This window comes from Dipodomys spectabilis, unplaced genomic scaffold (genome assembly GCF_019054845.1).
Source record: "Dipodomys spectabilis isolate Male_0828 unplaced genomic scaffold, ASM1905484v1 ptg000003l, whole genome shotgun sequence".
Classification (NCBI taxonomy): Eukaryota; Metazoa; Chordata; class Mammalia; order Rodentia; family Heteromyidae; genus Dipodomys; species Dipodomys spectabilis.
The window spans coordinates 1,004,765-1,019,600 of NW_024870680.1; the positions used below are offsets into that span (position 1 = coordinate 1,004,765).

The window sequence follows — 14,836 nt, forward strand, 5'->3', positions numbered from 1 at the left end:
TCAGATACATCAATAAATGTAATAACATCGATATCGAGGGTGAAGTTTTGGGAGAGACACTGGGAGATTTTATGGGTCAAACTCAGTGCTAGGTATAAATAAGACTCAACCAGAATGGTGGATTGTTCTACTGAGATAAATGGTTTAGTCTACTAAGTTAGTGGACTATCATTCATAGAATAGCCAGAGAATGGTATGTTTTTGGGAAGCCAGGCAGTGTTAGTTTCTAGAGGTGAGGCCATAATAAACTACTAGTGCAGTCTTTCTCTTAAAGATATTGGTAAAATATTGAAGAGTTTTAATTTGGAGCTAAGATCAAATTTGTACATTATGTATGTCATCCTGCCAATGTTCTTTAGAATGGAAAGGAGATAGGCTAGGTTATCCATATACACACAAAGAAAACATGAAATAATACATTGCTTACTGAAACCAATGGGCTTTGTCTCCTGAGTTCTGAGAAAGGGATCACCACTGATGTCCAATGAAATAGAAAAGAATAGAGCAACTGGAAGGAATTACTACTAGCTTTCTAAAGCTCTTATTAATGGAAAGATGGAGGACAGAGATTCAGGGATATTACAAATTACTGTGAATTACTAAATGATTTAGAGAGCAGTAAGTAGAGTTAGACTACAAAAATAGCCATATAGTTAATAGGCCCACTTTTAAATTCTCCTTATTTCAAAATTTCCCCAGAATTCTGCAAGTGAATGAATTTATACTTTGCTAGCCTGTTATTAAGAGTAGAAAAAGAGTGAGAAATACAGATTCAATGACCTGTGTGTGCATCTCAGCCAGGATGAAGATTAAACTACCTTTTCGTGAAGTAACTGATTTGTATTATGAAGCATGAATTCTAGCTTCTTCTGAATCTGTGTGAAAATCATGGAAGACAGCTGAGTAGTTATTTTAATGAAATGTAACACAGCTTATTTGCTATCAGAATATAACTTGATTCAATGAAAGTAAGGTGAGCTTAAATTCTATATATCATAGTCTCAGAAATCCAGGAAAATTTTCTATCTGAGAAATGAGAAACTCATAGTGTATATATCATAATTTAAATGCCCATCTGCTCTTCAGAGAGAGGATGAATTACTTTTTTGTTGTTTCCATACTTCCTGAACATGAAATTGGTGCTATCATTTTTCAGTAGATGACAGCTCATTTATAATGCCATAGACATATAAAGACTACTTTGTAAATGATAGGGATTTATTACTCATTAAGCTTCATTCTAGTTGCTACTTTTTAAACCTAAGAGCAAGGGAAAAATATTTTTTAAACCAATAAAAATGTTAGACTTAAAACAGGTTGTTTCTGGACTTAGAATTATTATAGAGAAATAATTTGTTTACATGGATTGTTCTGTATTTAATTTTCGATTTTTATTGTTCTCTTCCCAAGAGAATTTTATATTCTCTGTTATCTACCATTTTAAAATTTATTATTCTACAGAATATGAAGGAAAAGAATTTCTAGGAATTTTCTTGGTAATATAATTTCTTACTGAATGCAGAAACCATGACAGCAATGTATTGAATAGCCAAGAAGGGATATGTCACTTTAAACTGTCAGCCTTGGGTAATTTATCTAAATAATTTTAAAGAACTAAAAAAGGCAAGTATTTGTGATTATCATCATCATCATCATCATCATGAGACATGAAGTACTGTTTTTGCACATGTATTAGTATATGTGTGCACACATGCATGGCACATGTGGTGCATGTGTATGCATGTGTGCATGTGTTTGTGTATATGTGTGGTACTAGGGCTTGAATGCAGGTAGTCAAAGCTATCCATTAGCATTTTTACCCAAGCTTAGGGCTCTACTACTTGAGACACAGCAGCTCCACTTCCTACTTCCCAGGGTTTTGGTTAATTGAAGGTAAGAGTCTCATGGATTTAACTGGTTGGACTGGCTTCAAACACTAATTCCCAGATCTCAGTCTTCTGAGTTGCTAGGGTTACAGGTATGAGGTACCAGCTCCCTACTCTAATTTTCTTAATATACCTTCCTAGCACTTTATAAAGGAAGCTAAGTAAGTATAATTATTTTCTAAACAGATTATAATATTTAAAGCAAAACTAAAACAAGCATGAAAATTCAGGTGAGATTCTAAATGTCATCTAAATGAACACACCTAACGCATTAGCTTTATTAAAATCAGTGAAAGGTTAAGTTATCTTCTGAGAATTCACAAGCTAGTTAAGTTTGTTTTTGATAGACTTTCAGATAGACATGAATGTTTTTTGTCCATCTCAACAACAAGTAAATAGCTGACAAAACTGAAAACTCTGTACTAGTTAGAAAAATTGGTCACAGAGCACATTGCTGCCTCCACATAGCCATGGCTGGTGGGTTCAGAGAAGGCTAATTGGGACAGGAATTCCAGAGCAGAAACCTCTATGGAAACCTGCAGCTATGTGGGGAACCTGAATTGTAATCGTTGAATTTCTGGGAAGCTGGGCTAGGACAAGGCTGAGACTTAAAAAATAACTTTCTTGGAAAATCCATGCACTTGTAAAATCCATGTACAGGAGCTCTACAAGGTCTTCAGGATTAATGTCATGAAAAGAAATTTCTTGGATATTTTATAGCACATAGAAAGCAAAAAGGAGCTATTTCTTTAAAAAAAAAGAAATTCCAGATCATTTTGGTCTTAACAAAGTCAGTCTCTAGGAGAAACTATTGTTGTAAGGTAAATCATTCCAGAAGCCACATTTTAAATTATTGAATATTGGAGTCTTTATTATACAGTTAACAGGCTGAAGGCCGCCATTTGTTACAAAGGCCTGCAGCACACAAATACACATAACACAGCTAGGGAACATGCTAAAGAGGAAAGAAATAGCAAAAACAATACCAACCAGCCAATTCAGCTCAAATGGAAAGCTGGATTGGGACACCATGCTGCCTGGAGACAGGACACTGGACACAATCACGGAGACACACGTGGCATGGAGTCCTGGTGGTTAGGCTGACCCTGGCCTAAGTAGGTCGGCACAGGGGGCAGACCCTCAGGAAATTCTCAGTCCCAGGCACTAGACTGACAGATTCAGTAACCTGTCAGCCAAGTGCCTGCCCCTGCCTCCAGAGGTTCGGGCTTGCTCATTACCTGGGAGGCAGGTGATGGGTGGAGGGAGGTTTCCTTCCCCCAGCATGGAGACAAGATACCAGACCCTACCATCCACCACGTGGCCAGTATGGCTCTGGCCAGACCTGGCCTGCTTACTTCATTCCCTCCTTTTTTTCTACTGCTGTGAATATATCAGAACTTAACTCGAGCCACTTCAGGAACAGAGGGATGATATAAATAGAACTTAAGAAAAAAATGTAATGATAAATATAAAAGCATGATGTTTATGGGGGAAATACCGTGTTAATGTGGCTCAATAAAGACTTCATAGGAGGAAGTATTAATAGATAAGGCTTCAGTGACACAGAAGAGATTAAAAAATAAATTGAAGCATTAAACCAAATAAATTATTCTTCACTTTACAGTCTACAGACTTTAGTCTATAGGCTAAAGAATATCTAGCCCACAGCCCAAACAAATATCTCCCTTTTAATCTGAACTCAGCAAGAGTTCATTGGAAACAAAGACTCTTACAGTGTGGCTTAGTCACTGAAGACCTTTCTTGAGGAATGGGAGTTGAGTTGGTGCTCAAATCCTGGGCAGGGTTGGGTTAAGTGAAGGACAAGAGGTCCTGGCAGCCGGAAAAGATATGCAAACTGAAAGAGAGGTCAAGGAAAATCTAGTTTTGTCCAATAAAACAGTCTAACAAAGGAAGTGGATTCATGATTTGCTTATTGCCCTTCCCTGGTTCATACTCCCCACAGCACAATCTTTGTTCAGGATGTCAGCATGAGTTTTGATGGATTTCAAGGGACCATATATCGCTTGGTATTTATTTTCTTTGCCCAGGATTTTAGGTTAGAACTTCATTTTCTTTGGATTTTGTATAAAATTACCCAATCCTTTCTTAAATATGCACTTAGGGGGTGTCAGGATTTGTGCAGAAAGCAAGAGCTGGCTTAGTATCAAGCTGAGCCTTGATCACATTGAGATGTTTCTTTTGTTAAAAGTCAACATGATTTAGGAAATGCATTTGCTGTGACAAATGAAAGTATAGCTTTTTTCCTTCAAAGGTGAATTGTGTTGGGAGCTTAGTAACAATAATGTGTTTATCCCAAAATGCCCTGTTATTTGCTTTCACTTTTCCTGAACCTCTGTTTCCTCACCCCCACTCCCCCCTTTCTCTGTCAGTTTCTGCTATGGCTTAGCCTCTGTGACAATAAAAGAATTTGTATTTTGTAAGAAAGACAGTTATAGACATTTTGATTCATTGATGTATTTAGAGGACGAAGAAGTCTGTTTGTAGTGTTTTGAAAAGCTGCTTTGGGTTTCTTTTTAACAGCATACTTAACAAGTAGGAAGCAGAATAATGAGTGACAAAGGAATAGACTTTTTATATTGTAATACATCTCTTGAAAATATACAGATCCATTAAGTAATTTTTCTTTGTATAATTCTGTATTTTCCCCGTAAGATCTTTTGGAGTTTAAAACTACCAGGTGTTGAGGCTTTTAGCTCTGTGTGTTGTGTGTGTGTGTGTGTGTGTGTGTGTGTGTGTGTGTATGGCCTAGCTGGACTGTTCTCTTTCTACATCAAGCTTAGGAAAGAAGAACGTAAAGAGGAGAGGTGAGATAAAACAGTGTTTTCTGTCTACAGAATAAGGGAGTGTGAAGCAGTGGGAAGAAAAATGGCCAGAGGCTCTGTCTTGTTTTTGTTTTGCCTTGAGTAATAATCTCATTGCCTTGGCTGGCCATGTAACCCCAGGACTGTGAAACAGTTGTCTATTATTAGTTGTTTTCAGTTTCCTCATATTCAGTATGTTGAATTGAGGGTATTTTCCCCTCACTTCTCAGCTCATTATGACTATAAATCTGCAGATATCTTCAGGGTAATAAGTTCTTCAATATGGATAATTTAATAGTTTCTAAAATGGAAATGGTAAGAGACACATTTCAATATGGTTGAGAAAAATCCCAGGAGAATATTGTGGAAGGATTTATGACAAGTGCAGCCCTTTTGTTATTTGTCTCTAATTGGTGAAGAAAGTGAGGATAATGTTTGAGTTGAGATATATAAAATTAATAATGAATGACTTTAAGATATAACTGTAACGTAACAATGCTTTTTTATGGAGAAGACCAAGACTTCCCTGCTAGCTAACTATATGTTTCGACTTCTGCAACTCTGCTTCGGCTATTTTCTGAATAATGCTTGCCCTCACCAACCCGAGTCACCACCGCCCTTTGTTCTATTCTCCAGCCTTCTGCCGATTCCTAGGCTGGAAAACCCTTGGTGGAAAGCTTAAACTTAAGGCATGACCTTTTGGAGCAGCCATTGGCTAACAAACAGCCTTACTGCGCATGCCTGTATCCTCCCCTCTCTCTGTCCCAGCCAGGAATGTTTAGAAGCCCAACTGAGTTGGCACTCTGGGGCCAGGGCCATCTTCTGGGAGGCCGACCTCAGGTGTGGTCCTGGCGCTCAGTGCTCCCTCGTTCAATAAAATCTTTAAGGTTTGAATTGCAGATTGTGGTCTCACCGCCCATCTCCACACAATGCACTCTGTCTTCTTCTGGTTGCACAGTCATCAGGTGTGTGTTTCTAAATGTAAAGTGAAAAAATTCAGAATCATCATGATTTATTTTCCAGCTATCGTCCATATTCCATATTAACAAATGCACAGTTGGAGAATTAGATTGTTGTCAGCATTACTCCACATTAAATTAAATCCACCATAGCTGTTACCTCAAATCTATTTCCCTACTTACAACCATGGGGTCTCGAAAATATGAATCAAATAGCATTGCTTCTCGTCTATAAAATATTTTAATAGTATTCTACTGGTACTGTAGAATAAAAACAAAAATCTTCACCATGACCAAGAAGAGCCTCTGTTTTCTTTCCTTATCTACATTTCATTATGAGCCACTTAACTTCTTATATAACGAGCAGCAATATTGACCTGTGATTTTTTTCATTTTTCTCATTTCTTCCCACCCTGTATATGTCCTGGTACATCAACAGAAACAATCACATTACTGCTGCCCATACTTACTCACATGTATATTTAGTCTATTGCTCTGCCACTAGCTTTCTTGATCTATCTAAAATAGTGTAACTTGAAAGCTTGTAATAGTATAGTAGTATACCTTGATGTGGCTTTGAAGGCAATATTTTTAACAGCAACTATTGTTATTTAATACTTAGCTAATATGCTAACAAAGGACATTATTAACAAACTTTTGAGAAAAGGGAAATTGATATTCTATATATTTTAGTGGTTCTGGATGCGAAGTTTGCCCTTTGATTCACATTGTTTCAAACAATTTGTTTTTCTAAGATTAACCAACCATTAAATTTTGAATCCTTTGAGTAGTATTCTTCTCTCACAGTTTACATGATTTTTTAATTATGCTTTTTCCTGTCCTTCTTCACTTTCGCTTTGCCTTTCCTTTTTTTCTTTCTTTTTTTTTTAACTGTATTTATTTTGTCTTTTCTCTTTTGGTATTGGGAATCAAACCCAGGACATTGCACTTACGAGGCAAGTGCTTTGCCACCCCTCCTTTCATTTTAATTAGTGTACTTTAATTGTAGAAATAATGGGTTTGACTATAGAATTTTCATACATATATATATATATATATTTAATACACTGATCATAATTATTCCCATGACCTTCTGGTCTCCTCTTACTGGTTACCTCAATCCCTCTGTCTCTGTCTCTGTCCATCTGTCTGTCTCTCTCTTAAATGTAGATTTCTCATAGGAGAGAAAACATGCAATATTTTTATTCTTTTTTGTATTTTTTTAATTTTTATTTATTTTTTATTGTGAAAATACTGTACAGAGGGGTTTCAATTACATGGGCAAGATAATGAGTACATTTCTTATTAAGCATTGTATCCTCCTCCTTTGTTTCCCCTTCCCATCACTTCCCATCCTCTTCCCCCATCCTCCCCCCCCCCCACCAAAGTTGTAAAGTTCGTTTTTGACATGACAACTTGTACTTCTCATTGTTGCAATGGGTCCATCTGTATCCTTATTTAAACAACTTGTTTTTCCCCTTCCCCTAATATTTTTATTCTTATGTCTGGTTTATTTTGCTTACATTTTAAATTATTTTTGTAACTCATTATATCACATTCTAAATCTTTTGTTGTTTCACAAGCAGAACTGCCTGGATAAAAATTTATTTTATGCATAGTTTGTGAGTAATAAGAGGTACTTGATGAAAGTTTTGTTGAGTGATAGAACAAGTGAATAAAATGAGATAAAATTTTTCACTTCCCCCAAGATACCAATCTTACTTCCAAAACCAAATTTTCTTCCAAAAGAGATTTTGATTTCTAATGGGGAAAATATTAGTAAAAATATTCATTTCATCCAGCACCATAGAGCAGAAAGATTCAGATCTTTATTGAAAGCTTTCTTGAGAAAAGCAGATTTTACATGAAAAAAAAAATTAAGCCAGAAAACCTTTTAGCCTTCCTCCAAGCCTCCTATAGCCATTTAACAGGTCAACTCTGTATTAGAGAAATACAATCCATTTAGACAAAATTGTCTCTAAGGTAATGTTATTTTTTTGAGAAAGCAAAGCATTATTGTACTTTCTGGGTTCTAGCAGTGGCTTATGGGAAATTGAGTTTTGGTTTACTTATTGTTACCAGTTACCCAGTCAACTCTGAATTTTTCCCATGTCTATTTCCCTAATCCCCAAATGTATAATTGGAATAAATGTGACTTGGGCCAGAAATTCTCTCTTTTTCCCTAAGGATATGTTCTTTGAGTCTGAGGGTTGAAGACTGCTGAACCCTTATGACTCACTGTCATGTGAGAAATGAGATGGAATGAAAGAAGGTTAAGGGCTCAGGCTTTGTGATGAGATTAGGATCTTCTTTCATTTCATTGCATCAGAGTTTTCTCTTCTTTATTTAGGTTGTTAGTGCAAAATCCAGCTGTTATTCCAAAGAGAAAAAAGATTATTTACTCTAAGCCTTATTTAGCTTGAGCGATCATAACCAAGTCAGCCTGAATGGCCTATGCCACTGAGGAAGGGCTTGTATGAACTTTGAACTTTTATCATCACAGAACAAAAGAAAGTCATAAAATCAGTGGGTTTACTGAATACATTGATGGGGACAGCAAGTAGGTAGGTTATAGGATTTTGGGGAAATCTACAAATGTCAGATGTCATGACATTGTTAGCTGTATGGTTGGTGAAAGTGAATGGTCTGCTATGCTGAAAAATACATGAAAGTATAACATACTAGTCATAAAAATAGTAACTAAAGATACGGAAGTTGGTAGTAACTGGCGATTAAGAAGACTAAATACAGACAAGATTAGTTGTTTCTATCTGCAACATCTCATCTCCCCACCATCACCAAGTCCTTGCCAATCATTGTACAAGGTCTTCAACTCGTTGCTGTTTCTGGGAGCTTCCCTTTACAAGGTACAAGTAACAAATAAAGACTGTGTATGCCAAGTGTTGGTCACAACATTTGATACACTTGTGCATGGTGCAGCAATGGGAATATTAATGGTCTACTTTCTTATGAAATATGTTTAATACTTCCTACTATGAATTATGACAATTTGTCATTGTGTCATCTCCATGTAATTATAATACTGTTTAATCTAATTTGAGCTTTGATTGCAAAATAAATGTAATGCAATGACTATGATGTACTTGTCTTACTATATCATTTTATTTTATGGGACTAGAGTCTATTTCCATACTATTTCATTTTATTTTATGGGACTAGAGTCTATTTCCCTATGGTATAATTTCCAATATTCCATTTTATACTATTCCAGTTATTTTTATCTTGTATTGTTTGTTTAGAGACGGTCTCACCATGTAACCAAAGCAGATCTCTATTTTTCAGTCTCCTTGCTTTAACCTCCCAAGTGTTGAAATTATACTGGTATTTCAGTATGCTCAACTTGTACCATTTGTTATGTTTATTTTTTAATCTATTTTTTTTTTAATTTTTGGTACCAGTCCTGAGCCTTGAACTCAGGGTATGGGCACTGTCCATGAGCTTTTGTGCTCAAGCCTAATACTATATCACTTGACCTACAGCTCTACTTCAAAAATTTTTGGTAGTTAATTGAAGATAGTCTCATGGGCTTTCTTGCTCAGTCTGTCTTTGAACCATGATCCTCAGATTTTAGCCTTCTGAGTAGCTAGGATTATAGACATGAGCTACTGGCATTTGGCTTTCCACTTATTATAAAATGTAAGTTGAATCTTTTGAGAATCTTTTTAATGCTCTGAAGGATTCTCTTTTTAAAAAAGTGAAAAAACTAGTAAATTTAGTGCAATAGAAGCATTAAGAGAAAGAGAAGAATATTTTTATCTCTAAATAAAAAGGAAACAAAATCTCTTTGTTCTCAGTGGTAATGCTATACGTTGAGTGATGTTTTATCTGATTTTTTTCCTTGTCCCTGATAGTTTAAAAACCAAAGTAGAGGAAATATTTATTTACTTATTGGAGACAACAGAGGGGCAGATAAAGAGGATCAAAGCTATGTGAGGTGGCTCATATCTGTAATCATAGGCATTCAGGAGACTGAGATTTGAGGATCACAGTGTGAAAACAGTCAAGTCCAGACCAAAAAGAAAAAGTCCTTGGGATTCTTGTCTTCAATTGACCACCAAAGGAAAACAAAAGAAATAAACAAAAAACAAAACAAAACAACAGAAGTGGAGCTGTGGTTCCAGTGGTAGAATAATTAGCCCTGAGCACAAAAAGCTCAGAGACAGTGCCCAGGCTCTGAGTTCAAGCTCCAGGACCAGAATACAAAACAATGAGGATCAATAAAAGCTTTCCTTCAGGAAAGCAAAGATTCTGTAAACCTTGTCTGACAAAATCCTTCCAGAAAGCTATCCCTTCATAGGATACTAGGAGAAAACTAATCAAGTGCCTATGATCACATTTTTAGATGCAAAAAATTTTAGATTATAAAGGAATAGTATTACTCTTTTCCTCTTAAATTATTCTTTTGTCCTTTTCCCTCTTTTTTGCAATGTATGTTAAAGGCTCATGGCAATAGGATATGTTTGCATACTTTTTGACGCTTTACAAATCCTTATTGTGTTTGGTATGTTCTGTATATTGAGGATAATTAGAAGAGGGCTATTTTCCTTAAAGAGGGAGATGAAATTGTATCAGAGTAAATGTACCAGAAAGTCTCAACTAGAATTGGGAAGAGAACCCAGATTAATGGGTATGACATCCACATTAATATCCTCTGAATCTCTCTGTTGATTAGGTAAAAGGAAGAAAGAGTGGATAAAAGCAAACAAAAGCTTGTAGTAATTAAGACATATCCCCCCACTGGCAGAATATCCTATTCAGATAGTACTACATCATTAGTCTGCTCATCACAGTATATCATTATGCAGAAAACTGTGCTTCTTATCAATGGCTTTAAGGAAATGGCTCTCATAAAACCCATGAGTCTGAGCTCTAGAATTGGGTACTTGTACTGTTTCCTGAAGAAATAATTTGGGCTTATTGAGAAAGTATGCATGGTTTGATTTTGCTACAAGAGAAGTAACACTTTACAATTTTTATTTCTTAACAGAGGAAAAAAATCAAATGTTTTGATTATTATTCAGAATCAGATGAAAAGGAGATGCTATTTAAATCATTAATAGGTAGAATACTAAAGAACAATTAATGAATAAACCATAATTTTTTATTTAGTTGTATTTTTCTATTGATAATTTGATCATTTACCTTTATTTTCATAAGGAAAAAATGAACATGTGCCTTTATAGAATGAAACAAATTGCTTGAATTTAGTAATTTATCAATATAATGGAAAATGAATTTGAGAAGGGACATAATTTCAGGATAGTGCATATTTTCTGCTTGCATATGTTTGAATATTTTTGGCAAATATGATAGACATTCAATAGCTTTCATTTGTATTCGCTTAATATTCTTTTTTTTGGGGGGGGAGTCCGGTCGTGGGGCCTGAACTCTGGGCCTAGGTGCTGTCCCTCAGCTCTTCAGCTCAAGGCTAGCACTCTACCACTTGAGTCATAGCGCCACTTCCGGCTTTTTTTCTTTTTGCTTATGTGGTGCTGAGGAATCAAACCCAGGGCCTCAGGCATGCAAGGCCAGCACTCTACCACTGAGCTACCTTCCCAGCCCTCGCTTAATATTCTTGTACCTGTACTTTGGTAAAAGTTATTTCAAATTAAAAAATACTAATTGTTATTTTCTTCATACTTCAGGCAGATTTATAAGTGATTTCTTTAAAAAATTTAAATTGCTATTTTTAGTAGTACACAAATTGGGGTTTGCATTCAGAATTTTGTCTTGCTAGGCTGCTGCTTTACCACTGAGACATGTCCCCATGCTTTTCAGCTTTTCATGAACTTTCATAGAGGGTTTCAAATTTTATGCCTTAAGCTTCCCTCAGATTGTGATTCTCTTAACAGTGCTTCCGATCACACTCAGCTAATAGCTTGAGATAGAGACGTGCTAACTTTTTGGTCAGGGCTGACCTTGAGAAATGCGCTCCTCTCTATCTCTACTTCCCAAATAGCTGGAGTGACAGATGTGCACCTGTGCTTCTCTGATCTGGCTCATGACAGGTGGCTTTGATTTACACTGCTGAGGTTAAATAATGAGATGGTGCATCGCTTTATCGATTTGTTGGAAATGTGTGTTATCCATAACCTTTCAATTATATGATTTTATCAGTCAATGCTAAATAATATTTGTGATTTTTATATTATAAAGACTATTTTTATCATAAAATAGATGTAGTCCTTAAGGAAACAAATGGATGTGTGTTTTAGTAGTATATGGTATATACAATTCTGTTTTGAAATTCCTTTCATGCCTTTTACTTTTTCACAACTTGGTATTTATTTTTCTTTTGACAGAACGGTTTCGTGATTTACTACTGCCTCCACCTAGTCAAGATTCTGAGATTCTGCCCTTCATTCAATCTAGAAATTACCCAAAGTAAGCAACAGGAGTTTACTGGGTATTGAGAAGCACAGGGGCAGAGTGCTGTATGTGTGTTGGCAGGCAAAAACAAAAATGTAATCTTTTTCAGAATGTTTACTAACCAACCCAACTAGAGCATCTTCTCAATTCAGCATCTTGGGCTGTTCACAGATGGTACAGAGAAGAAAGACCTGCTACTAACTACCATCCAACTATGGCTGGGGAAGTAGAGCCAGTGTAGATAATAAGCTATCTGCATGTGTCCTACATAATACTGTATCAAGTAGAGACAGCTATTATATGCATGATTTCTCATATGGTTTTCTATTTTTGTCCTTTAAATGCAAGTATTTATCCATACTGTCACAATTGATTGTCAAAATAACATTCTAGGTATGTTTTTTCATAATTTTTATTTATTACTCTTTACCATTCTTTTGACATTTTCATACACGGATGCCATGAATGCACTTAGTGGTTGAAGGGCTATGCCTTCAGTATCCTGAGGGTGAGGGAATGCCACACCTTTTCTCACATATCCTCTTCCCTAAAGGCTACTGGATACTGGGATCTTGATCTTCCTGTGGAGTCTTGGAGCACCCCTTGTGAGTGTCTGATTCTCTTTATTAACTAGTATGCAGTGAACTAAAGAAAAACCCTCTAATACAAATGGAAGGCCACCAAGATAAAGAAATTTGAATTTGGTTTATGTATATTTAATCAAAACTAATCGTATATTTAAGCAAAACTAATCAATCTGCTAAATGATTTGTTATTTGATTGCTTTGCTGGCTATTTACTTTCCCCTAACACTTACATTTGATAACACTAATTCTGATGACAAAATTTTTTTTATCTTTTCAGATATGGATTTAAGCTTAGTTATCAACAACTGTTTTCTAGAGCTGCATACTGTGCACGGGGACAGGAATGTGCCTATATGGCCTTGTGTGTCTGTATTGCTATTCAGGTGTGGCCTTACCTGAGGAACTGCAGTGTGACTCGTGTGTGCATTCCTCAGCTGTGTGTTTGGGGAGCATAGATTCACTTGCAGGGACTGCAGTGTGACTAATGCTTGCACACACTGATGGAGCCACTTTCCTGCCTCCTGGACTCAATGTACACTGCATTCCTTTGCCTGAAGAGGGAGGCACAATGAGATTTTAATGATAATCTGTTTGCCACTATTTCACTTGTGTTTTTTTACATTATCTTTTTAGCTTTTATTTTATTTTTTGACTTCGTGTACATTTGTCATACAAGGATGTTTTGAGCTATTTCCATACATGTCTACAGTGCAATTTCAAAATGTTACTCCATTTCTTCTGCCTCCATTTATACTCATTTTATACTCATTTATACTCCATTTCCTTTACAGAATTTGATGGGTTTCTTATGTTTTTATGATAACCACACACACATGTGTGCACACATACACATACACACATACAAACATGCACACATACACAGACGCTCATAACCTTCCATCTTGTTTCCCCCTCAGCATCTCCTCCTTTCTCTTTTCCCTGTCTTATTGATCCCTTCTTAGCGAGTCACACGTTTTCATTCCTGACTCACTACTACTAATGTTGTCATCATCACCACCATCATTTTAGGTCTGTACTCCACAAAGAATGAGAACATGCAGTATTTTGCTTTTCAAGCTTGGCTTACTTTTCTCAACATTATGCTCTCCAGTTCCATCTATTTTCTTATAAAGGACCTAGTTTCATTTTTCTTTGTGGTGAAGTAATAGTCTATGGTGTACATATACCATAGTTTCTTTATCTAATAATTGATAGTTGGATATTTCTGCTCATTCCATGGTTTGACTATTGTGGACTGAGCTACAGTATACATGGGGATGAGTGTTATCTTTCTAGTATACTGATTTAAATCCAAATATGTGTGCAAGAATCATATAGTAGCAGCAAAAGGCAGATCTAATTTTAGTTTTATGAGGAGCCTTCATTTTGATTTGCATAGTAGTTGTGCTAGTTTATTATTCCTTCCTTCAGTGTATATGGGTTCCTTTCCAACAGGTAAAGGATGTTTATCAAGCATATACAGTTTAGCACACACACAAAAACACCCAAGGTTTAAACAATCCCATTAATAAATAGGCAAGTGATTGAATAGACAGTTCTAAGATGAAGAAGTGCAAATGTGCAACATTCTTAGCCATAAAGGAAATTAAATCAAAGCTACACTAATATTCCATCTCACCTAAGTCAGAATGGAAGTCTTCAAAAAATAATTATAGTAGCTCTACAGTCTTCATGTGTTTTTGTCCTTAGATTATCTTTCTGATAATGTGATGGTCCTGTTTGAACTAGTATTATAAATCAGTAGTCTGGATTTGTTTCTTATAGTTGTGGAAGTTGGGCGTCTAAGATCAAGGTTTTGGCAGACCAGGTGGCCAATCATGGAATACTTCTTGATAGATGATTGCCTTACCATTGTGTCCTCACGTGGTGAAGAGAGAGAAAGGAAATCAGCTCTCCCCTATCTCTTCTTACCAGGACACTAGTCCTTTTTAAGACCTCTACTTTCATAGCCTAACTGTACCTTGTTATGACACTATTTTAAAATTCTATCACAGAGTTTCAGCACATGAATTTGAGGGACACATATACAGTGCATGGAAGATAATGAAGTTTTCTTCCAATATTTATCAAAGATTCTATGTGAAATTATTTTTCCAGTGTCTAGCTTGTGGACTGGATATAACTTGAGCATCTATGAATTAAGAAGTAAAGTCTTCCACTGATATTTCCAA

General features: G+C 36.0%; 1 protein-coding gene across 2 annotated transcripts in view; it reads left to right on the plus strand.

Moving 5' to 3' along the window:
• Nox4 (NADPH oxidase 4) overlaps nucleotides 1-14,836 on the plus strand; it is a 189,159-nt gene that overhangs the window by 143,115 nt on the left and 31,208 nt on the right. For both annotated transcript variants that reach the window (XM_042688089.1, XM_042688082.1), the window contains exon 13: nucleotides 11,991-12,072. In XM_042688089.1, coding sequence (XP_042544023.1) covers nucleotides 11,991-12,072 — 82 coding nt within the window. The remainder of the gene's footprint in view (nucleotides 1-11,990; nucleotides 12,073-14,836) is intronic.